The 26,029-nt window shown below is 44.4% G+C and overlaps 1 protein-coding gene and 1 long non-coding RNA gene across 2 annotated transcripts in view; one reads left to right on the top strand and one right to left on the bottom strand.

The window, feature by feature from the left end:
* The window catches only part of MAP2K6 (mitogen-activated protein kinase kinase 6), a 77,197-nt gene that overhangs the window by 49,521 nt on the left and 1,647 nt on the right, over positions 1-26,029 (top strand). The window contains exons 5-11 of the mRNA XM_081899876.1: positions 2,648-2,767; positions 5,128-5,244; positions 6,235-6,286; positions 8,532-8,659; positions 10,633-10,710; positions 13,907-14,043; positions 17,420-17,465. Coding sequence (XP_081756002.1) covers positions 2,648-2,767; positions 5,128-5,244; positions 6,235-6,286; positions 8,532-8,659; positions 10,633-10,710; positions 13,907-14,043; positions 17,420-17,465 — 678 coding nt within the window. The remainder of the gene's footprint in view (positions 1-2,647; positions 2,768-5,127; positions 5,245-6,234; positions 6,287-8,531; positions 8,660-10,632; positions 10,711-13,906; positions 14,044-17,419; positions 17,466-26,029) is intronic.
* LOC309363609 overlaps positions 2,751-26,029 on the bottom strand; it is a 37,791-nt gene continuing 14,512 nt past the window's right edge. The window contains exons 2-4 of the long non-coding RNA XR_014165470.1: positions 5,614-5,731; positions 3,913-4,001; positions 2,751-2,813 (exon numbers count right to left, since the gene is read on the bottom strand). This is a non-coding gene — a long non-coding RNA (uncharacterized lncRNA). The remainder of the gene's footprint in view (positions 2,814-3,912; positions 4,002-5,613; positions 5,732-26,029) is intronic.

Below are 26,029 nucleotides of genomic sequence, written 5' to 3' on the forward strand. Positions count from 1 at the left end.
GCCCCAATAGCTAAAGTGGTATCTCAGGTTAAGAACAGTTTCAGGTTAAGAACGGACCTCCGGAATGAATTCAGTTCGTAGCCAGAGGTACCATTGTATACATCTTTTGAGTGTGTTTGGATGATCACATCTTGACTTAAGCTGAAGAGACCATGTGCACGGTCGTAACACTTAACTAAGCTGATACATGGCCATCAGAACTGGGCCTTTGACATCTTGTCAATAGGACAGGTTTTCTTAATCTTTGCAATCTCTCTTTAGGCATGAATGCCACTCTGATAGCAATCTATTAATGTATGCGTACTCCTGTTCCCTAACACAGTGGTTTGGTTATGATCTTTATTATCAGCCAATATTGTCTTTGGGCTGGGTCCAAATGGACATAGCACAACCCTGTGCATGTCTATTTAGAAGCAAGTCCCAATGAGTTCATGGAGACTTTCCCCCCGATTAGTGTCCATTGGATTGCAGCCGAACAGTTGGACTTGGTTGTCTTGTCTTTGTCCCATTTATTTCAATGGAAACTGACAAAGGTGGGCTCCAACCTTTTCCGTCCATATTAGAGCCCAAAGAACTGGTCGAAGATGTAAATTGCCTTATTCTCGGTTAGGATGTTGTAAAACAGTAGAGCCCGATGTATTTCCATGTTAGATAGTCCTCACTGGAGCAAAACATAACCTGTAAGTATATGAGCGTTGTGGATGGCTACTATTTCAAGTACTTGCAAGCATGTATTTCACAGAGGGCCATGTTTAATTATGTACTACTAAAATGTTTTGTTTATAATGATTTTTCGAATTGGGTTTCAGTTTTAATGAGAGACTTTAATTTTGAAATCTTCAAATCGGAAAGAGGTGGGAGGAATCATTTTATTCAAAGCCGTTTCACATTCCCAGTGGATTAAAACGCTTGGGGGAAAGTTTTACTTCTGCTTATATTGGCATGTCCCACTGAAGCTGTTGATCCTACAAACTGGAAATGATTGTTGATGTTCTCATTTCCTTTCTGAAAGCTGTTATATATATATATATATATATATATATATATATATATATATATCATGGGCCTTTGGGGACAAGGGCAGGTACCGGCACCAGTGTCAAATATGGTTACAAAAGTCCTTTGAAGAGGGTAATAACCATGGTTAGCTCACTGTTAATCCAAGGAATGAGCAGCTATAATCTACATTTCCCCCATCTGGTCCAGAGTGCCAAGCTGTTTTAGACCCCAGCACATGGTACTACTGCCTGCCAGGTATTTTGACACATGGACCACTGCAAAAAATAACTTCATCTTGGTTTGTGCAGTTCAGTCCGTTAAACCATTTTTTAGGATCCCAGTTGTACAGTAAAACCATAGTTTAGCTTGTTGAGCTAAGTTCTGCTGTTGTGGAGGGCATGAGTAAGGAGACACCAGCAAGGCCTGCTGTCTTGCAAGCAAAGAGGCTGGAGACACAGGGAAGTTACCGTTAACCATGGTTCACTTATCAGAGAGGCAACAGATTACCATGGTTAATGCAAACAATGCCTTGGAAATCCACTACAGTTTGCAACCAGTCTTCCATTATGGTTAAAATATTCAAAATACTGGTTAAGTTTTATGTCCGTGTAGGGTCAAGTTGATCTGATCTGAAACTTTACAGGAGCTTTGGTGTAAACCCTTTCAGTTAACCAGGGGCCTCCTGTGTACATTAATATTGGTGGACATGTTTAGGCATGTAGGGGTGTGTGTGTATCTATACCTATATCTGTATATGTATGTGTGTTACACCCACCCACCCACCCGTTCTTGACATGAAGCTGAATGAGAGAGTCCTTGCTGGGTGCATCAGAGGTGCTGCACACACAGAGAGCCACCAGATTGGGGCAGGTGAGGGATGTATTGCTAAACCAGAGCCTCTTTCAGTAGCTTCCCTCCACCAAATGTTCTGCCATCATAGCTTTGTTAATGATGGAAAAACAGAGAAGAGAGAGAGCGAGAGAAGATGAAGCACTTCTGTAGTAACAATAATCCTTTGCCCTTCTATAGCACCTCACATCCGAGGATCTCACAGTGCTTCCCAGACATAAATTACGCCTGTGAGGTAGGTAAGCATTATTATCCCAATTTCACAGAGGCACAAAAGAGGCTTAAAGGAAAAAAAAAAAAAGCAACGTGCAAGCATGGCCTCTAATTTGGGGTGCCTGTTATGAGACACTTGCAACCTAAGCCTATGTATGTCTGCTAAGAAGTAAGTCTCCCTAGTTTCAATGGGAATTACTCCCAGGTAAGTGTGCAAAGCATTACTTTGCCATTAGGAACCAGAGTTCCTCGGGAGTCAGGGTTTCCCAAGACAACATCTCTGCTGGCTTTGAGCTTCTGTGGCTGCTCCCGCGATCCATTTTTAGGTTGTGAGATTTACCTAGGTTACCTTGCTTTTAACTGTTAGGCCACAACGATTTGCCTTTTCTTTTTTTGCTTAAAGTATGGGGCGTTGCGGAGGTGAAGCTGCCTTAGGAAAACGGAGGCGGTGCTGTTGACGTTTGCTTGGCGAAATGACCCAAGCAAAGTCACTTTTTCTTTGTACCTGGTCAGTGAGTTCTTGGAAGAAATTTACACGGCTCAGGGGAGGTGGAGATCCAAAGTTAAAAACGAGTCTTTCTTTCAGCGAATCCGAGCGACAGTGAACAGCCAGGAGCAGAAGAGACTGCTGATGGACCTGGATATCTCCATGAGGACAGTAGACTGCCCCTTCACTGTAACTTTCTACGGTGCGCTGTTTCGTGAGGTACGGCTTTGTAGGTCTCCTCTTGTGTCTTCATTTGGGCTGCAGCCTTCACAGTACAGGACATAGGCAATAGCCGCCTTTAAAAAAAAACAACAGATCATAGTATGTGCTGCTTATTCTGACTTACAGTGGCTGTCCAGGGTCTCAGTCGGGCTCCATCCCCTGCTTCCTGATTCAAGGGATTGCACCTTCTGCATGCCAAGCACCTTCTATACCACTTGTGCAGATCCCCACTGAACACGGATCGTTCTTTTAGTATATGTGCAAGATCTTAGTTGAGCAATACTAGGTGGTAATGTTAGTTGGTTCACAAATTAGCTAGACCATAGGAAAGCAGAGCAAGGTATCTGCAGAGGGCTAACAGAAATACCTACCTTCTCAACCACTCCAGAGAAGAAGAAGAGTTTGGATTTGATATCCCGAAGGAGTCTCAAAGCAGCTAACATTCTCCTTTCCCTTCCTCCCCCACAACAAACACTCTGTGAGGTGAGTCGGGCTGAGAGACTTCAGAGAAGTGTGACTGGCCCAAGGTCACCCAGCAGCTGCATGTGGAGGAGCGGAGACACGAACCCGGTTCCCCAGATTACGAGACTCTTAACCACTACACCACACTGGCTCCTGTAATGAATAGTACAGGAAGTGCATGCTGGGAACCAGTAAGGTGTAGTGGTTAGAGTGTTGGACTAGGACAGTGGTGGCCAAACTTGGCCCTCCAGCTGTTTTTGGACTACAGTTCCCATCATCCCTGACCACTGGTCCTGTTAGCTAGGGATGATGGGAGCTGTAGTCCAAAAACAGCTGGAAGGCCAAGTTTGGCCACCACTGAACTAGGACTTGGGAGACCAGGGTTCAAATCACCACTCAGCCATGAAACTCACCGGGTGACCTTGAGCCAGTCACAATCTCTTAACCAAACCTACCTCACAGGATTGTTGTGAACATAAAATGGAGAGGGAAAGATATGTCACCTTGGAGAAAAGTTGGAATATGAGTGTAATAATAGTAATAATTTTTGGTTCTCTCTTAAAACTTCTATTTAGTGCACGCAGTCAGTTAAATGGTTAAAGAGCAGTTGATTAAAAAAGGTTGGCTCCCCTGCCCTTTTCCTTCTGTGTTAACTTTATTGATGAAATAGGGATTCCAACCTGTCTGACAGCTTGTATCTTCCTTTTCTTCTTTCTCCAGTGCCAGGTCCCTCCTTCCTCTCCCAACACCTCGTGTTTCCCAGTACTTCCTAAAAAAGCAAAACAAAATTCCACACAACAGGAAAGCGACGTTTAGTGCCAGAATTCCGGATTATTTTTTTAAAAAAATGGTGTTTTGCTTGGCATGAAAACGATCACTGCAGAAATTGAAATCCTGCTTCTGTTTCCTCATTGCACCAATTGGAATTTGTTTTGGAGGACGGAATTCACATGGGCCAAATAATCCTTCAAATAGCCCTTCTTGGCTACTGCTGCACTTAGCAAACTTGTTCCCTTTCTCAAGGAAGTTAGCCTTGAGGCCCTGATGTTTCTGTGGTCAGAGGGGAGCCAGCTTTGTGGTGCGATGCTTCAGCTTCAGAAAACAAAATAGCTATGCAGCTTAATTTTACATTGTTAGTGAAATGGCTGAGGTAACTTGTGGCCGAGACTGGAATTCAGACAAGGGGATGGGAGGGTGCATGCCCCAAACTCTGCTCATGGTCTTCCCAAATCCTGCACTGCCATAAGATGTTGGTACGTGTATTTATTCAGGTTGTATGCCATGCTACACAGTGTGATGGGAGAGATATTAGTTCATACATGCGCTCCAAAATGTACTGGGAACCAAACTCAAAAGTGTTGGTGCTGACCTTTAAAGCCCTAAACAGCTTCGGCCCTGTACACCTGAAGGAGTGTCTCCACCCCAATCGTTCTGCCCAGACACTAAGATCTAGCTTTGAGGGCCTTCTGACGGTTTTGCGAGAAGTAAGGCTATAGGGAACCAGGCAGAGGGCCTTCTTTGTAGTTGTGCCCACCCTGTGGAGTGCCCTCCTGGCAGATGTCAAGGAAATAAACAACTATCAGAACTCACCTGACGGCAGCCCTGTATAGGAAAGCTTTTAATGCTTGATGTTTGACTGTGCTTAATGTTTTAATTTGTTGGAAGCCACCCAGAGTGACGGAGGCAACCTAGTCAGATGGGCAGCATATATAATAACAATAACAATAACAACAACCAACAACAACAACAACAACAGCAACAATTGGAATAGGGAGGCATTGAAGGCAATGCAGATACACTTTGTTAGAAGCAGGTGTGTGTGTGTGCTTGTTTGCAGTTGGCACTCCAGAGTAGAGAATTATTGACACCATTCTTCTCCCTCTGCCTTTCCCCAGGGAGATGTTTGGATTTGCATGGAATTGATGGACACGTCACTGGACAAGTTCTACAAGCAAGTCATTGAGAAAGGCTTGACGATTCCCGAGGACATCTTAGGAAAAATAGCCGTCTCAGTGAGTACTTCTGGGGTTGTTTTTTTTTTTTGCTTTAATTCTCTTCCAAAGGGGATTCAGCTCCCTTTCCATCTTGGCAGCCGACATCTGCCAGTCAGCTGTTAAATGTACAAAAGTTGCAAAGGCAAAATGGAGAACAAATAGCAGCTGGCTTCTCTTTTAGGGCTTATCCTCTGTATTTATGAGCCACATCTTCCTAAAAGTAGCCTGGAAAGCCCTTCATGAGAGAAGAGCCAGAATTTGTTTTGCAAAGCGGAGTTAGGGAGCCCTGTGGGGAAACATTAAGAGAGAGGTGAGCTGAGGGCCAAATGACATGCAATGAAAATACCTGTTTGTTCTTTGACTTTAGTTTCAAAGACTGAACGTTACCTGAGGATGAGGGACTGGTGGCTTGATCTCAGATTGCCATTGGAGAGGGGATGCTTAATTGCTTCCTTGAGACATTTTTCTGCTACGGGGAACTTTCCCTCTCCAGCTCCTTTCTTACCTGCGGAGGAAAACAATATTTTTCCTCTGCAGTTGAGGAACAATCCCAGGGCTCCTTTCTTTTTGTGTACTTTGCCTCTTAGAAGATGTGCTTTGGAGACACCTTATACTGGGTGTATAACCTGGAATTCCAAGGAATTTAGAACTCTGCTGGAATTCAGCCATCAAAACTTCCTAAAGAGTGATGCCCAAAGCTTGAACACACTGTGATCCCTCGAAGGTTGTTACATCAGTGTTTTATTTTGAGCAGACTGCAAAGAGGGGGGTTGGAAGAGCAATGAATAGTATGAATCATGTTTTATCACCCTGGTGCCAGACTGCAGGCTCAGCATTCTCCTGCCTGTTAATTGCCCAAACGCCCAACCTAGACTGTCTCCAGCCTGGTTAAGTGTTGAAAGAAGAGCTAACCTGTGGCCTGGGAGGAACGAGAGAAGCAGAATACTTCTGCTTCAGCCAGCTTCAGCTCGTTCTTATCTGTCTGACCCTGTTCTTTTTTTCCCCCAGATTGTGAAAGCGTTAGAGCACCTACACAGTAAGCTGTCTGTAATTCACCGAGGTAAGTGCGACCAGAGTTGGACGCCATAACCATTCTTGGTTCTGGAAAATGGGTTGAAGAGAGCTGTGCAAAGTGCTAAATGGCATTTCCGTCAGTTTAGGTCAGTTTGGGTCAGTTTAGGTCAGTTTGATGCTGCATCAGCGAACAAGACTTCTTCTCCCTGATGGCCGAGGGTACTTAGTACCTATACTCTTTCCAGGCCCAACTCAGGATGCTGATTTTGACCTGGCCAGTATTGCTTCAATACTGGAACTCTCATTTTGGCTTTGCCAAATGCCGTTTTGGTACTTGTCCTATATCAGCATCCCCACCTGCATCTGAGATAATGGAACTGGCCTACCTGTACATTGCGGCTGTAAGGATTACTGTGGTATAATGGATTGAACCCAAAGCGATGCTAAATGGAGAACTGTTAGTGCAGTGGAATTTCCCCCCTATCCCTTCCAGTCTCCTGTGTCTCACAAACAGCCTTACTTGGGAGAGTCAGAGCCTGCGCTGAGCAGTGATGGCTGGAGTGGAGGGGCTTCGGTGATGGGGATATTATCTACAATTGGGCAAAAGGACTATCTGCTTCTGCAACTTGGGGTCCAAATAATATATGTGCCTTGATCACTTAAGAGAAGCACTTAAATATTTACATATCATTGTCATATAGGCAAAGGTAAAGGTAAAGGACCTAGTTAAGTCCAGTCGAATTTGACTATGGGGTGCGGCGCTCATCTCCACTTTCAGGCCGAGGGAGCTGGCATTTGTCCACAGACAGCTTTCCGGGTCATGTGGCCAGCATGACTAAACCGTTTCTGGCACACGGAACACAGCGCAAAGTGCCTGAGTGCACGGAAATGCCGTTTACCTTCCTGTCGCAGCTGTACTTATTTATCTACTCATGCTGGTATGCTTTCAAACTACTAGGTTGGCAGGAGCTGGGACAAAGCAACAGGGATGGAGGTGGCACTGTGGTCTAAACCACCGAGCCCCTTGGGATTACCGATTGTGCAGTCAGCAGTTCAAATCTGTGTGACGGGGTGAGCTCCTATTGTCATATAACTTGCCCACTAGGAATCCTCCCTCATTAAGTGTCATAGGAGGAAGATGCTTGGAGGCAAAACCAGCATCTTCTGCTTCAGTGTAAGAGATAAATCACTTCCTTAATGGCCATTCAGAGTAGAGATAATTTCATTGAAATTGTTATGCTGTGAGTCCTTTAACAAAGCAGGAATCAGCACTGGAAATACACAATGGCTACTGTCACATATAACTCTCAACCAGTAGTCTTCTACCTTTTCAGCCCCAGGACTCACCTTTATCTCAAACATAGGTTTGTGGACTCTTTTCTTACCTTTTTATTTTAAAAAAAGCCCTGTATTTGTTTGGAGTGACGTTTGCTTGGAGGAAAGAAACCTCCAGTTTAGATGACGGACAAGCCAAACTCGGACTTGTCTCAACATCGGTCAGGGAGCAGTGCTGTTGGAACTTTCAAGCTCCATCACATTAAACCATAGTTAGTTTTAAACAATGGTTGGATGAGATGTGTGAAGCAGGCCAAACCATGGCTTAATGAAGCTCACTTGTTTAACCAACCAGAGGTTCGATAAACAATGATCCCTGTCTAATACAAAATGGCAAACCAAGATTAGGGGAGACTCGCTGACAAAGTCTGGCTGGCTGCCTGGGAGAAGGAGAAAAACGAGGAAAGCACCTGCACATGGGGTTTTGCTCGGGCTCATTCTGCACATAGTTCTAAAACATGGCTTAGCATTAAGCATAAATGTGACCACTAGCTCTCCACGTCTTCTTCCCTGCCATAGAATAAACCAGGGTTTCTGTAAGTCTTGGACAATCTGCCTGTTGCTGAATGTTGGTGCTAACCATGGTTAAAACAAAGGTAGCAGTTGTGCTCCAGGAAGAAGCAGGAGCATGGGTTCTTAATGCTGGCTCCCAGTCTCTTTTAACTATGGTTAACAGCGAGCCAGAATGGAACCTGCATCTCTGTTTGGCCCCTGTGACTTCTGCTCAAACTTGTACCCCTGTTTTTGAACTTTTACTGGATAGGAGTCCAACGTCTGTATGGTGGCAGGCTCCCTGTCCCTGGCCTACAGCCTGGGAAAAGACATCATTTTCTTATCTCCTGTGGTTCTCAAGTGAAATGTATGCTGGTGCCCTCTGGTGGCTCATGTTTGTCCTCTTCCATTTCTGCTGTAACACTACTGCAAGCAACCTGCTTCCTGTGCATTTCACCTTGCAGATGTCAAGCCCTCAAACGTACTGATCAACACACTGGGACAGGTGAAAATGTGTGACTTTGGAATCAGTGGTTACCTCGTTGACTCCGTGGCCAAGACGATGGATGCTGGCTGCAAGCCTTACATGGCAGTAAGTTCAGGTTACCAGATTGTTTTCAATGAATCTGGGGACACTTTTCAACTTCAATGGATTTTGTTTGGGGACTGATGTGTAAATCCGGGGACTGTCCCCGGGAAATGGGGACATCTGGCAACCTTACAGTAAGTACAAAATATGGGAAAAGTTCACTGTACTGTACTTCCTGACTCTTTACATGTATGGGCACGGGTTTTTGTTTCTGTTCATTTTCAGTATTTCTGCTTTGCAGAAGGGCTTCCACTTGTGCAATGGGGTCTGCCCCCACCCTCAATTGCTGAAATTGACCTGGGGAGAGAATCCCCAGACCTTCATGTACTGGAAGGAGAGGGGGGATCATTCTGTCTGGCAAGCCAAACTGCTTTCACCGACAGAACTCTCAGGAGAGTGTGATGTTAAATTCCGCCCCATTATTGTAAGACTGTTTAGGCCCTCCAGCCGTTTTGGGACTACAACTCCCATCATCCCTAGCTAACAGGACCAGTGGTCAGGGATGATGAGAACTGTAGTCCCAAAACAGCTGGTGGGCCAAGTTTGGCCATGCCTGGTTTAGATGGACTGTCTGCCTCTGAACTTGCAGGTGTTGCACACAAAGACCGAAACTAAGAAGATATTTTGTGGGTTCATTTTTTATTGGTTTAGCTTGTCCTTCTCTGAGCTCTGCTTGTGTTCTTAAGCAAACTGGGCTCCTCCATCTCCCGGGGCCAGTGTAGCGACAGCATTTCAAATTATGTTTCACCCAGTTTGTTTACACTTTTGTTGGCTCTTTAATTAAAATCGCTTGTGACAAAATAACAATATAGCTAACTTACGGGAGATGCATGCAGAGAGCCTTCTCGGTAGTGGCACCCACCCTGTTAGAAGACATCTGTAGGCAGCCCTGTATAGGGAGGTGTTTACTGTTTTATTATGTTTTTAGATGCTGGAAGCTGTCCAGAGTGGCTGGGGCAATCCAGTCCGATAATAAAATGATGATGATGATGAAAGATGGCAGAGTGTGATAAAGGTTTAGTGGGGTGATGGTAGTGAGGGAATAAGCACATTTTGATACTTTTTGCCATCCAGACTTATTTCATCACCAGCGATGTGTTTTTAGTTGACTGGCTCCCAAATGCATTATAGTGCTCCCTGTTATATTGAAGATTAACCAAGCGCATCATCTTAACTAGCCTTCCCTGAATGTGATATCCTCCCAAGTTTGGCTGATAAGAGCTTCAGTCCCAAACATCTGGAGGGCACCAAGTTGGGGAAGGCTACTTTTAACCAGAGGCGTAGGAAGGTCAGGTGGTACCAGGTGCGGAAACTTTCTTGTCACCCCCCAATTGATTTTTTCTTTTTGCCTGCAAAAATGGTTTTACATTATTTCATATTTTCTTACAAAGGAATGTGGATTCTGGGCCCCAGATAACAAGTAGGCGACTATGGACAGATACTTAAATCTACAGGATGGATTGTGTTTTGGCTCCACTGAATTGAAATTTCAGCTTTCACGACATATGAACACGGCGAAATAAACTGTTATGTTCATGGAGGAAGGTCAAGATATTAACCAATATGCATGAAATTTCAGATATAGCTATATAATTCCTAGTGTAGTAAGATAAGACCTTTGGAGCAGGCATTTTTTAAAAAAGTTTTTTATGAACCGCCCTAGTAGGGCAGTAATTGTTCCTTGATAATTTGTCAACCCCCCCCCCCCTCCATGATGGCATCCAGGGCGCACTGCCCCCCTTCCTATGCCCCTGCTCTTAACAAAAATCAGATTAAGACAGAAAGACACTCCCTTTGAAATCTCTTCAAAGCCTAAGGGAATATCTGACTGGAGTTAGACACTGCATACACCTTCATTCATTTGCATGCATACAGGAAGTCAAGAGAGTCTCCTTCCCCCATCGCTGAGGGATTTACAACTTGGGCAACTAAATATAATACTATTTGTGTTCTGTCTCTTCTTCCCCCCACACCAGCCTGAAAGAATCAACCCAGAACTAAACCAAAAGGGATACAGCGTCAAATCCGATATTTGGAGTCTGGGAATCACTATGGTAAGAGTTTACACAGGAAGGCCTGATGGACTGTGTCTACTGAAGAGAGTTTTGTCCGTTTGGCCTTGTTCCACACGTAAAATATTTTGCAATCTGCGGCTGATTGCGATTAATAAAATGCCTGAATACAGCTCAGGCCTTTAGCCTTCAATACAGTGAAGACATGGTGAGCTCAAAATGTGTCCATGTTTAAATGCGGAACATTCTGTGAGAGGAAAGATAACAATTTCACTGTTTTAAGTTCGCCACTGTACTTAGCAGAGCCCATTGCGGTCACGCGGGTTATGTGAGAGCATTGATTTTTTTTTGGTTGGGGAATGTGGTTTGACTGCTTCTGCCTCTTTACATGGGCGTCTGTCATGGATGCTTTAGCTGAAATTCCTGCATTGCATGAGGTTGGACTAGGCAACCTACCTTGGAATCTCTTCCAACTCTACAACTCTATGATTCTGTTATTTTATTGAGGCTGGAAAGAGCTGTGAGTAACTGTGAGGGTTGTGTTAATACTGGACTAATACTGGCGGTTGGAGTTTATAGGAAGTCCGGAACAGTAATCGTCAACCTTTTTTCAGAAACAAGACCCATGACTCTTAGTCTAAATGTGTGCATTTTAGTATTCCATTGTATGCCATATACAGTGGTACCTCGGGTTACAGACGCTTCAGATTACAGACTCCGCTAACCCAGAAATAGTACCTTGGGTTAAGAACTTTGCTTCAGGATGAGAACAGAAATCGTGCTCCGGCAGCACAGTGGCAGTGGGAGGCCCCATTAGCTAAAGTGGTGCTTCAGGCTAAGAACAGTTTCAGGTTAAGTATGAACCTCCGGAACGAATTCAGTACTTAACCTGAGGTACCACTGTATTTGTCTGGCAAGTATTTGTGTGTGTGTGTGTGAGAGAGAGAGAGAGAGAGAGAGAGAGAGAGAGTGAGAGAGAGAGAGAGAAGCTTATTACTTGCTGAAATTGGAATGGGTGGCATATAGAAAACAAACAGAAAACAAAAGGGTTGTAAGACATCACTGTTACAGATAAGGCATATAGCAGTGGTTTTCAGCCTTTTTCTTTTTAAGGGAACCCTTTCCTTAGCCACAGTCTACTGGGGAACACATGTTGCAGAAAACTGTGGGGAATGTGAACATCCTTCACCTACCCACCACGTGTTTTGGACTACAAATCCCATCATCCCTGACAATTGCCCGTGCTGGCTGGGGCTGATGGGAGATGTTGTCTAGGCAAGAGAGATGGGGAGGGGGGGGGAGATGGTTCTAGGGCATGCCTTCCTTTCAGTGGGATACAGGCCTATTGAGCCTTATCACCACCACATGTGATTTGAGAGTGTGCCATGGCACAAACACAGTGCCCCAAGTTGTCACCGATCGCCAGGGGTGATCTGTAGTTGCAAGTAGGCAGACTTTTGAGGAAACTTGCCCCCCAAATACACTTCTTGAAAACTTGGAGACTGCCCCCCAAAATGCATTTTGAGAGCCACTGGCATGAAGAAACGCTTCATCGGAGCAGTTCACTTTTTTCCTTTCTGGATTTATTGGCGGGTTTAAAGCCAAAAACGCGGTGCAGTTTTAATGTTGAAAAGCTGCATAGGTGGATTTTACTTTCTTTTCCTGCTTTGCTTTCCATCGTCAATTTTGCTTCCCCCTCCCCCCCTTCTCCAGCTGACCTCTTGCAGACCTGAAGCTGTGCCTTCTCGTTTTGTTTGCAGAGGTCCTAATTCCCCCCCACAAAGGAGTGTCTTCACTTTGTGTGGGTTTCCGAGCTTCTCTTGACAACGTTCAAGAGACATCAGATGAATTGTGCTAAGAACCATAGGCAGAAACAGGTCAGAAGGAAAGCAGGCTGCCAGGAGAGACGCCTAGATTTCCGGATGTTGTGTCAGCTTGTATGCTGGCGGCAGCCTGTTTTCTAGAGCAATCAAGTCAGCAGCTTTGGGACTGATCGGTTTTTAAAATCGGGACTGGCTTCCTTAAAAAACAACAACCCAAAACAGACTAGTTTGGGTAGGCAGGTGAATTTCAGAACGTACAAGCGTTCCGCAGCCTCTTTTAAAACAGTGCTTCCGATAAATGCTAATGCAGCTAGGCATCAGCGTGCATGTGTAGGTTGTTTATCTGAAAGAAACCTGGTGCCCTGCAGTCATAATCTGTCTCCATACTCACTCAACTGGCACCACGCCTGCTTCAGGGAATCAGAGCGTTCAGAGCAAACAGACAGCTTCTTTTGGCAAACTGGAATCATTCTCCAGGGAATGATGAGTCCCCTCTGGTTGCAACAGCCCCTGTGGGAAGGGAATGGAGAGGGAGAGGACAGAGAGCATACCCTCCCCTGGCATTCTGCATTCTCCAGGGAAGGCTGTGGCTACGTGGCGCAAACCAGCTGAACTGGCCTCACATGCTGCTACTTTTAAATATTCCCAGGGACATGTTGTCTCCAGGGATTCGCACAGGCTGTGCCTTCCAGAGGCGCCAAATGAGCCCAGGGTTTCTAAGGGCGGAGCGGAAAAAAGAAAAGAGGGAGCAGAAGCCGTAAGAGGAGGTGCGGTGCCATTGCGGGGCCATGCCTGCAGATGGCAGCAAAAGCTACGGTTGTTAGGGAAACGGAACAGTGTTTGTCTCCTCACTGTACTTTTTGGATAAGGTAAAGGTAAAGGGACCCTTGACCATTATGTCCAGTCACAGACGACTCTGGGGTTCCGGTGCTCATCTCGCTTTACTGGCTGAGGGAGCTGGCATACAGCTTCTGGGTCATGTGGCCAGCATGACTAAGCTGCTTCTGGCGAACCAGAGCAGCGCACAGAAACGCTGTTTACTTTTCTGCCGGAGCGGTACCTATTTATCTACTTGCACTTTGATGTGCTTTCGAACTGCTAGGTTGGCAGGAGCTGGGATCGAGCAACGGAAGCTCACCCCGTCGCAGGGATTCGAACCGCCGACCTTCCGATTGGCAAGCCCAAGAGGCTCAGTGGTTTGGACTGAGTGGTTTAGACATTAGCTAAAGTGGTACCTCAGGTTAAGAACAGTTTCAGGTTAAGAACAGACCTCCAGAATGAATTAAGTTCTTAACCCGAGGTACTACTGTATAAAGGTACTTTATAAAGGTACCTTTATAAGGTACCTTTCTTTTTTAAAAAAAATAACCTAAGAAAGTGATATTGATGTCTCTCCATCTTCTCTCCATGCCCAGATTGAACTGGCCATTTTGCGGTTTCCGTACGAGTCCTGGGGGACGCCATTCCAGCAGCTCAAACAGGTGGTGGAAGAGCCATCGCCTCAGCTCCCAGACACCTTCTCTGCAGAGTTTGTTGATTTTACCTCACAGTGGTAAGCGTGAGTCATTTTTTGGGTGGGGTGGGGCAGGAACCCCACGGGACCCCTACCTAACTTTAGATCCTGCTCCCAGACTCATGTAGTCAAAGGGTGGGTGGGTGGGTGGGAGGTGAACCTTTGGCTTTCCAGATGTTGTTGGACTCCTAGCTGCGATCAGCCCCAGCCAGCACAACCAACAGGCAGGTATTAATGATTATGATCATTATCGCTATTGTGGATACATTTAATCACCTTCCAAACAAGCATCTCAAGGTGGCGTACACTTAAAAAACACCCAACCAGTTTGAAACACAAAATAGACCCTTGTGGCTGATAGGAACTGTAGTCCAACAATGTTTGAAGGCCACAGGTTCCTCTATCCCTGACCTAGTTTATTTTTGTTTGAACCAAATGCTATTGAAGACCTTTGCGTGCTCACCAGGAATTTGCTTGGTTTTAATACTGAGCTTTCAGTAGAATTTGACTGGTTTTACTGTGATTTCTTTTATTTTGGAGTATATCGATCTGTCTGTGCGTATATAGTTATATATACACACACACACGTATGCATATAAATGCATAAACATAATTTAAAAGTATTAGTTCTGCACCATCCTTCATTAATTATTTCGGGATAGTTTGCAGTAACAAAATAACGTCTCCATTAAACTGTTTCAGTAAATACATAAATCAAATGCACTACGTTATTAGTTTGTTGTTATTTTAAATAAAGAAGAATTACATGCTGCCTTTTTGACTCTTAAAAAAAAAGGTAAAAAGGAAGTTTGCATCTATAAGGGTCAAAAACACTGGGTTGGGGCCAGAATTCACATTACAATAAAGGAGAAAAAGACAACCAATAACTTAAATCAGATTTAAAATGCATTAAAATTCTGTGGCAACGACAACAACAAATGGCTCCACCGCTCGCCCCAAATGACCAGCTCTGGTGTAGCTGGACTGAACTTGCTATTGTCCCCCTGTGTGAAATTTTAAATTGTAAGCTCATTGGGGCAGGAGCCAATCACCTTTTACTTTATAGAGCAGCACCCATGCTTGTGGGTTAAACCCCACCTTCTCTCCAGAATTCAGCTTATGAGTTAAAATTTTTGCGGGATTGAGGTTGAAGGGTCTGGCTGACAGGTATAAGACGCACATCCCTCCTTGAAAATTTGTCACAAATATCTATAAAATGCTGTAGAGGAGGTGGGGATAATTATTTTAGTCCACTACTTGCTTTTAAAAAAATAAATAAATAAGAAGTCAGTTTAATTAGTCAGCAGATGCTTGCCTTTGGCTGCTAATGGCATGATCAAGATACTTGCTCTGGAAGTAGCTGCTCCATTGTTTTGAAAACAGGCAGAAGCTCTCAAGGGAATCTGGCAAGGTGCATATGTGAGCCTGGTCTTTACGTCAGCCATCTCTACTTCCACTGCCTTCTTCCTGAGCTAAGGCACGTGTGTCTGAGTGAACTTTCCTCAAGGACTGTTTCCTGTAGCTTTCAGGAAATGTCATGTTGACCTCCCAGTGGTCTATGGGGGAAGTGACTCAGTGTGTCAGAGTTCTGGTCCTTCAGTTCTCTGGGGCAAGACGTGAAACGCCATTGTGCCAAGGCGGAGTGTGAGGAGAAGAAAAAGACCGTTGAAATAGAGCAGTGTAGAGTCTTTGGTTCCTGCAGGCTGCCTAAAAGAATGGAGTTCCTTTTGTGACATTTAAATGGGTGCTGTTTTACTTCATTGTTTCATAGTGGCCTTTTTTGAGCCATTTAGTCCCGACACTGTAAGTTTATGTTCTTTCAGACGGCCAAACTTGCCATCGTATCATCCCATCTAGCGTCTTCGGTTTATATATTGCATCTTCAGTTTACCCCTATCTTTCTGCCTTCTTATTGCTACTCTCATCCAAATCCTCTCTCTCTCTCTCTCTCTCTCTCTGTGTGTGTGTGTGTGTGTGTGTGTGAGAGAGAGAGCGAGAGAGCGAGAGAAAGAGAAATAGATTTAAACTCTACAAAAATGCAGCCTAGGTTCATAGTAAAGTTATGAAAAGCTTATGGGAAAGGAATAAATTAGCAGAAGAATACGAAATTTCCTCATGGCCAGCTTGGATAGAGTTCGATGCTAGTTTATTTAAAAAAAACACCAACCCAACAATTTTCGACATGCACACTCTCTCCTGTCAGTTTTGATAAGCAAAGACATGGGGTGTGCGTGTGTGCACACACGAAAGAATCATTGGGTTCTGTTATATTACACAGCATAAGAGTTTCCGTAAACCTGAGCTCTGAGATGATGCAGTGAGAGATGGGCAGGAAGTATCCCTTCAGTAAGTATCCTCCACTTCCCCTCTACCCCCTGGGCTTGGCAAATCCCAGAAGAGGGTGTGTTTACTATAGCCCGATGATCACACTTTTGTTTCTCTCAGTGTGACACTTTACACCTCCTTCCCCTCTCTGCTAAAGCATGTGTACGTGTGGAGATCTTTTTTCAAGTCACTCCAAGCATCTTCCCCGTAAATACTCTGCCAGGAAGTGAGTTGCTATTACATCCTGTCTTCAAAGCTATTTTCAGCTGCAGGGAGACCGGAATAAATGGATCTTTTTTACCCTTCCACCTCACCCGTTCAAGTCACAGACAAACTTTCCCAGCCACCCATTGTAGTAATAATAGCTGTTTGCAGAAGGGATGAAGCTTGCCGAGCTGGCCTGTCCTGGCAATGGGTGACGCAGATCAAAGGTGATGGGAAGGTAGAACAGCCCCACATGTTGTGTACAGCTGATAAATGAATATTATGTGTGCTCATCTCTTTGGGAGGTGGGAATGTCTGAGGAGGCTCATCTACAAGTAAGTATTGGTTTTATGCCAGTTCAGCTTGCCCTGGTGCCCTGCAAAGTATACTGGGAACTGAAGTTTGGCGAGGGCACTGAAACAGCTTGCCACCAGCTGTGCAGAATTAAAAGTTTGCCTTGGAATCCCAGTCACACTTAAGTCACCATACAAATGATATGCCTGAAGGGCCCCTGCCATAATTGCCAGAGAGCAGGGCAGAGCAGCTTCTCTTGGCCCCTTCTCCATTGCCTGCAGTTTTAAGGGAAGTTTAAGCATGGGAATTAATGCAGGAGTGATTCTGTGTTCATAGCTCTCTGCATGCATAGCCATGGGAGCTGGAACCATGCATGATCTAGTTACATGTTTGGGTGGACATCAGTTGGCATCGCTTTGGTTCCATTTCTGGTGTCCTTTGGTGCTGAGACTGGTGCAAAGCAAGTCCCATCACCCTCCTTTACAGGGACACAGATAATTCCTTGTGTTTTCACGGGCAAGTTGGCTGTTTGCTTCTGTTGGCTGAAACACACCTATAATTTTCCTTTCTCTCTCTTCCTCCCCCCTTAAAGCTTGAAGAAGAATTCCAAAGAGAGGCCAACATACCCTGAACTAATGGTGAGTTTGTAGTCGCAACAGATCCAGGTGCAGTACAGGCAGAAAACACAAGTTTTGGTTCTGACAACTTGTCGTTGTGGATGCTCATCCTGAGAATTGGTTTGGGTTTTCCCTCCAGGTAGATGGAAACCCACAAATGTTAGCGTTCTTTTACGTTATCTGAATCATGTCTTGAGCCAATAGTTTACCTTAGGAAGTGTGAAATCCAGTGACTGTCTTAAGTCCCAGGGAGGGACTCCCACATTACTCAGGGAGGTGCAGAATGGGTAAATTTGTACTGGAATCCTCAAAGATCAAATTCATTAAGTATCCTTAATCAGCACTACTGTTTCTGCCAGATGGAAACTCAAGAACCAGTTAGGGTTGCCATATTTCAAAAAGTGAAAATCCGGACACAAAAGTTGTTGAGCTTTTCCCGGACGTTTCAGCAATTTCCACCCAGATGTTGCTAAAAAGGCACTGCAGTTTGGAGGGAGATGACTGTAGTTTTTCTTTCTGAAGGGGCTTTTATACAAATTTTCAAGCTGCTTTTACTGCATGGGATCCATTTTTACGGTAGAGAAGTTGCAGTTCCCTTTCTCTTCTATGACCTGTACCCATGAAATCACTATATCAAGCAAGACGGCATGAATTTCCAAAAACTTTTGTGGCAGCCACCACCATGTCCTTCTCACCTCTGCGAAGTCCCTGGGGAAGGGAGGTGGGGACTTCTGGCAATGATTTCAACCCTTCCATCCATTTATGTGTATAATATAGCAGTACGTATTTCCTTCTTAATGCTGATGAAATTCTGAGATGCTCCCAAGTCTGCCACCTCGTTTTGACTCTTTTTAAAGGGTGGTTTTGATATCCAAGTGTAAGTTTCTCAACCATTATCCTCTTCTTTTCTTGCAAAAGAAATTTGTATAAGTAATTCCTATGAACAACAACAAGCAACAACAACAAGCGACATGGCACCAGCTTACTACACTTTTTAGTGATAGCTGATCCATGGCCATTTGATGTACCTTTGGGAACTATTAATTTGCTGATGAAGATTTATCATTGAAACAGTTTATTATCCTGGGAGAACTGTACTGTTCTTGCTGTTGTGCTCAGTGCAGCCTATTTCGACGTTTGGAGCACCCATCAGCTCACGTTTGTAGGACATGGACTGTGGAAAGGCATTCTGACTCCATTTCAGTGATCTTTGACAGTGACTTACAATTCCTACCATTCTTGTTCCTGGAACATTTATTTGATTCTTATTAGTTTGTGACTCCATGGACATATTATATGCCTTCTGTTTATGAATTTTGAAACAGTATAGTGTTATAAAAATATTGTCGGTATAATATTAGCCGACGTGTTGCTTGTTGTTGTTCAGAGTGTTCTGTTTTGCAACACGGGATTTTCTTTGGTGTAAGTAATTCCTATGGCATTTCTGCAAAAGGGATCTATAACGCAATTATTATGTAGGGTCGTGGGTTCAAGCTCCAGATTCCTGCATTGCAAAGGATTGGACTGGATTAAGCCAGTGGTCCCTTCCAACTCCAGCACTCTGTGATCCTATGTACCTTTCATTAACAGCTTTTTAGGTGGAGAAAGGTCTCGATTTATTGGCTCTTGTTTAAAAATGCACCATACGTGCATTTATAAAATTAATCCCTCCACCCGCTTCCAAATCATACAGCAGTGTTTTTATCACGTGGCTTTTTAGCACACACTGGGTTCGCCAGGGTGGAAGTGAGGAAAGGCATGTTCTTCAGCCAAGCTCTGGTTGGCAGCCCTGCACATTTCTATTGAATTAGGATATTGGATCACCTCTGAAATCTATCTCAGCATTGTGGTATTTTATGGCTGACATTATTGTTGTAAGGTCCTGTGGTTTGGGCTTTTCCTCCCCTAGCCCTTTTCACTTTCCCATGGCAGTAGACATTGTGGTCCTGGAATGGGCTGCTTGTCTTTGAAGGCTGAGGCTGCTTCTTTTGCTTTCCTGCGTCGTTGAGGTTTCAAGTGGAAAATGAGAGGATGACTCGGGCATGGCTAGAGAGCTAATTTTCTTACTTACGCTTTGCTTTATATTACCGCCGTGGTTTCCAAAACGCGTCCTGGGGAACCCTGGGGTTCCTTGGAAGCTGATGGGAGGTTCCGCCTGGGAGAACAACATTAATGGCAGGCAAAGCTTCCTTCAAAGGCAGATTGGCCAAAAGGGTGTTCGTTAGGCTGGGCGACAGGCCCGTGAGTCCAGCCTGTGACCAAGGACAAATTCTTCACCCCAGAATCCTTTGCAACATAAACCAGTTCTATGAGCCAGGAAATTGCAGAAGGCTGAAAGTTTGAAAAGTGGTCATTTTCCTCACAGTTTTTTTCTTTTTTCTTTTCGGACATTGATGTTCAGATTTTCACCTGGCTGGTTACCGTGAAGTTCTTAATATTAGTGGCAGGATCCCATATATTTGACCACCTTTTCCCAGGCCCCACATCCAGCTGGAGAGAATGAGTGTTACTCTTTCTCCCTCCCTCACCCCCTCAATGCCCTTTGCAGATGATGCTGTACTCACATGCTGGGGTACCATGTTAGCTATACCCACTGCTCTGCACTGCCTGGGTTCAGGGGAACACCTCTTCTGAGCATGGGAACATTCCCATTCCTACAGGGCTGGCTTACACATTGTTATTGTTCCAACATGTACAGTGTGGTACAAGAGTATTCCTGCATAAACACACCTCAACACTTCGGACATTTAGTATGAATTAAGGGCTATCGGTGTACTGTTGTGTTGTTGTGTGTACTGTTGTATTGTTGTATATTGCATGGAAGTAAGCTCCCACACACATGACTTCTTGTGGCATATATGTTGCATGGGGAGCAATTACTGGCAGACACCCCAGTCCATACATAATGGCCAATTTATGGAGTTTCATCCGACCCTACCATGTGTCATGCACATAAATTACGAATGTTTCGTTTCGCTGTACTTATTTACTTGCTTTTATCCTGTATTTTATTCTGCGCACTGCCGTGGGATCTTACGATGAAGGGCAATATAGAAATATAATTATACATATGCACATACTTGTGTTTGAGCCAGCCCTAAATAAGTCTGAGACAGGATTTAGATGAATAGATTCTTCTCTCGCCTAAACCCTGGTGTGACTGCAGCTACAATGCGTAATCTAGGAGCCAGCCAAAGAGATCTAGATCATACATGAGAGTCACACCTCGTACCACATAGAAGTGGCCCCTCCCTCCCTCCCTCCCTCAAAGCCTTCATATTCAAAACTCATTTGCTCATTGACTGAAATACTTTGGAGATCTCTTTTAAGAGATTGGGTAGGTCTGGGTTCATTTCTGAGGACCTTTTCAAGTCTTTCCTCACAAAGGAAACCCTCTCTGAGTTGCATCCACTGTAGTGGTTAGGGAGGAGCATCTTTCAGGCCTTCCTGAACTTTGAACTTCCAGTTTTAACTTTGGGGCACGGCCTTCTTTTTCAATCTTGGCTTTGCTTATCTGTAAAAATTGTATTGAATACACGCTTAATGGGATTATTGTGATAATTAATGAGAGAGAGAGGGGGAGAGAGAGAGAGAGAGAGAGAGAGAGAGAGATGAAAAGCACTTCCCACACAAGAAAGACGTTAGGAATCTTTCTTTTCTTGTTCATTTAAATCTTTATGGACGTTTTTGTTGCTGAATTGTGTCCAGTTCAGTGGTATTTATTTATTGTTCCAATAGCTCTCAATTGCTTTTCACGGTAAGCTTTTCTTTGATAGCCCTGACGGAATGCTGATTACCATTTTTGCAATAATATTGTATCCAGTTCATTTATATTTGACCATGGGTGGGGAGGACATCTGTATTTTGCTGTGGAGACGTTGGTTGCAATTGGATGCCACACTAAGCCATAAACCATGGGTGAGCAAATCAGTCTGTGCATGAGCTGGGCTTGAGCTCCCTGCTCTGTTATTTCCTGTGGCCAGCAGAAAAACAAACCAAAGGATGGCTGGCCTAGCATTACACCCAAAACAGCCCTCCCCAAGAAGCCACAATTGGGAACCTTGGCTTCCTATTGTGGTTTGTTTGCAGCAAAACTAACTGGGACAGTGGTTGGGATGTAATGCTAAGCCAACCAATTTCATGGCTTGTTTCTCCATTGGAGAAAGGGAGGCTCGTGCACAAACTCACCTGGTTAACCATGCTTGATGGCTCGGTGCTGCATCCAAATGTGTCCCACGGAAAATGTACCTTGAGTCAAGGCTCGCTGTCATCATCACCCTGTTTGGGAATTAAAAAGGTAAAGGGACCCCTGACCATTAGGTCCAGTCGTGGCCGACTCTGGGGTTGTGGCGCTCATCTCGCTTTACTGGCCGAGGGAGCCAATGTACAGCTTCCAGGTCATGTGGCCAGCATGACTAAGCCGCTTCTGGCGAACCAGAGCAGCGCATGGAAACTGTCCCATTAAACTTTAATTAGTTTAATGTAAATGCCCAGTGCACTTCCTTCTTTAAAAGTCTCACCACGGCAGAGGATCTCGCGCAGCAGCTAAGAAGGGCAGGAGAGGCAGCATCTTCCCAAAAAGGAGTCCTGGAGCATGCGGTTTGTAAATCAAAAATAAGGTTTATTTACAAAACACCAAAAAACAATCCTGGCGACGAACCACACATCTCAGCAAAACACACACCCAAAAGGGAGAAGGGGGAAGAACAAACAAACAGGGGGACTATTTATACAGACTCATGTTCCTGGAAGCCTAATGACCTCCAGCTGCTCAGTGATTAGAGCGTTTCTGCTACTCTTTTAACCCTTTGATAGCAACACCCCCTCTCGCTCGTAACACTGAGCTGTACCAACCTTAATACAAATTTAAACCTGAACAGAAACATTTATGAGATTGCGGACTCAAAGCTTTTGTAAAACCGTCTGCGAGATTTTCTTGGCTTGGACAATACTTTAGTTCAATTAAACCTTGTTTTACACTTTGGCATACATTTTGATAACGGATATCCAAGTGTTTTGTGTGCGCCTTGAATTGACCTGATTTAGCTAGTTTAATACAAGGTTGATTGTCTTCCCACACTCTGATAGGTAGGGAACATTCTCCAAACAATTCTTGTACCAGTTGCTTATAAAATTCCAGTTCTCTACATATATCTGATAACGCATTGAACTCAGATTCAGTTGAACTTAAAGCTATAAGTGATTGTTTTCTTGATCTCCAACCAATTAGTGCATTTCCAAATTTTATCGCCATTCCTGACACTGATTTTCTATCTGGTCCAGCATCTGCCCAACTGCTGTCGGCCCAACATTCAAGTTGTGTGCTGCCCTCTGCTGATAGTTTTAAGCGAAAGCTTTTGGTAGTTTGGAGATACCTTAAAACTCTTTTTACTCCTTGCCAAGCATGCATTGATGGTTTTTCAGCTTGTCTACACAGCATGTTGACAGCATATGTTATATCGGGCCGAGTCCACTGTGCAATGTGGAGTAGACTGCCTATCGCTGACTGGTAAACCCCGGGATTACAGAACTCTGCCTTTTGCTCAGTTTGAGCATCCTTTGTGTAACTTAACTCCATTGGGGTTTTAACACCAGCACAGTTGTTCATTTTAAACCTTTCCAGCAACTGCTGGATTTTAGCTTCTTGGCTAAGCCAATAGTTACCATTTTCATCTTGCTGAATTTTAACTCCTAGATAAACAGATACATTGCCTAGTGATTTTATCTGAAACCTTTCTCCAAGCTTTGTGGCAAATTGTTGTGCAAGTTTATCATCCTTTCCACTGTATAATAAATCGTCAACAAATATCAAAACTGCTTCTTGTTCACATCCCGAGCCTTTTAGATAAAGACACGCATCTGCTGCGCTCTTTCTGAACCCCATGCTCTCTAGAGCATCGTTTAAGCAGGAATTCCAATTACGGGCGGACTGTTTCAACCCATAAATGGATTTGTGTAGGCGCCAGACCTGGTTTGGCTTGTCTCCTTCAAAACCTGGTGGTGGTGTCATATAGACTTCCTCCTGTAAGTCTGCATTTAAATAAGCCACATTGACATCAAAATGAAACAGCTTATTTCCCTTCTTAGCTGAAGAGGCTAGAAGCATTCTTAATGACTCCGATCTTGAAGTAGGGGCATAGATTTGAGAATAGTGAACACCTTTGCGCTGCGAAAACCCTTTTGCAACTAGTCGGGCTTTATATTGCAACTCTTCAGTAGTTGTGGGCTTTAAACGATATACCCATCGACAACCTACAGCTTGTTGCCCTTTCGGAAGCTCTGTACTTGTAAACACACCGAGAGACTTCATTGAAGCCATCTCTTTTTCCATTGCTTCCTGCCACTTTACGGCTTCTGAGCTTGGAAGCTGTTGTACTTCCATATAGCTTTCTGGCTCACACTGTGCCATATTTACGTATACACTTGTCACCTTAAACCGCTCTGGCGGCTTGCCCTTCGTGGCGCGTTTTGACCTGCGCAATTGCTCCTCTTGTGCCCCCTCTGACCGTTGGCTGTCAGAATCTGTCTCAGACTTTATGTCTGGACGCGCCCCTAGGGATAAAGACCTCCGTTTAGATACCTCCCTTGGGCTTGGTGTTGCAGGTGACCTGCTTTGCTTTTGCTGTCTGCTAGGCCTACTGACTGGCGAAGTTGGAGCACTCCTAGATTCTGGCTTTTCTACCTTAGGAGAAGAACCTCGTGCCTGATCAGAATCTGCATCTGAACCATGTGCACCATCCCCTTCTGGCTCATCACTCTCTGGACTTTCTTTCTCAGCATGAATGCCTAAATCATCTCTCAAAATGTCAGGGTTAGCGTGTAAGTGAGTCCATCCGGACTGCTCACAAAAATCAGCGCTCCTACTGAGGACCACTCTTGTAGTATCCCCATCTGGGTCCACAAACCTCCAAGATTTGGCATGTGGTTCGTACCCGCAAAAGATGAGTTTCCTAGCCCTTGGACTTCCCTTTTTCCTTAACGCTTTTGGGATAAGTACATAGGCTTGAGATCCAAACACCCGAAAGTAATTAACTTTGGGCTTCTTCCCATATAAAGCAAAATAAGGCGTAGTATCAATTACCGAATTATATACTCGGTTCAGAATATGAGTAGCCGCCTGCCAGGCTTCCGCCCAGTAACTCTGAGGAAGTTTAGCATCAAACAACATAGAGTTTGCCAACTCTTGCAGAACCCTATTTTTACGTTCGGCCACGCCTCCTTCTTGGGGGGAATAAGGTGTAGACAGACGATGCTTAATTCCCTTTTTCTTAAAGAAATTCTGCAACACAGACCCGGTAAATTCTGACCCTCTGTCTGTCTGAAAAGCAAGTACTCTAGTACCGAATTCAAGTTCTACCGCATGAACCCAATTTTTAACTGTTTCTGCAGTATCTGCTTTTGTTTTGAGAGGAAAAAACCATGTAACCTTTGTTTTGTCATCCGAGAGACACAGTGCATACTTCGAACCTCCCATGCTAGCAACAGGCATTGGGCCACATAGGTCCATATGCACAAGTTGGAATACTTTGTCAGATTTCCTATCTGAACTGGGATAGCTGCATCTATGAACCTTCGCACTTTTGCATGCAGTACAATCCAAATACTTAGTACATATGTTCAATTTGCACCCTTCTGATAATTCAGGTTGCCTTTTAACATACTGAAAATTAATATGCCCTAAACGGCGGTGCCATAAATGAACACAAGAATTATGGGTAGGCGTGTTCACACAACCAGCATGAACCTGTTTAACTTCATCTGGACTTGTCTCAAAATAATATAACCCATTTCTGCATTCCACCTGCAAAAGAGATACGTTATTCTTTGAAATAGTGCAAACCCCATTTTCAAACACAGTTTTAAACCCATTTCTATCAAGTTCTGACACAGACAAAATACACCCCTTCAGTCCCTTTAGCACGTAGGCATCAATTTCTGTTTGCAAACAATTTAAGAACACTGTGCCTACAGTCTCTAAGGAACGTTTAGTTGAATCTGCCATAGTCACAACTTTAGGGGTTTGCAAATGTCTGCAATTCTGCAAACGGACACTAGATGGCGCCACCAGGTGGTGAGATGCATCACTGTCGATCAACCAGCGTAGATTGCTGCCTTGGCCACGCCCTTGCATCAACGCCATTGCTGAAGCCATGTGCTGTGTGCTGTGGGAGTAGCCACGACCTCCTCCTCTTCTTCGACGTCCCCTGGAACTCCTTGTCTGGTAACTAGGGGTAACGGCCTTGTTGCTGTCTTGACCAGGTTCACGTGGACAATTCCTGATTAGATGGGAAGGGGAACCACAGCGAAAACAGTGTCTAGCTGCAAAAGCATTTACTGTGTGCTCAAACTCAGCATCAACACTCTTAGGCACAGCATAACTCCCCTTTAAAGACAAACCTCTTTCTCTTTGCCTTTTATCCTGTTCATCCGCAAGCCGAGAAGAAATGTATTCAAGGGTTAATTCAGTTGAAGGCATAGCTTCCAAAGTTAGAGCTAGAGTCTCATAGCTTTTATCAAGAGAAGACAACAATATGTATGACTGCTGCTCCATAGAAAAAGGAATGCCCAGCTGTCTTAGTTGATTA

Source organism: Podarcis melisellensis, assembly GCF_964234715.1.
Source record: "Podarcis melisellensis genome assembly, chromosome: 2".
Taxonomy (NCBI): Eukaryota; Metazoa; Chordata; class Lepidosauria; order Squamata; family Lacertidae; genus Podarcis; species Podarcis melisellensis.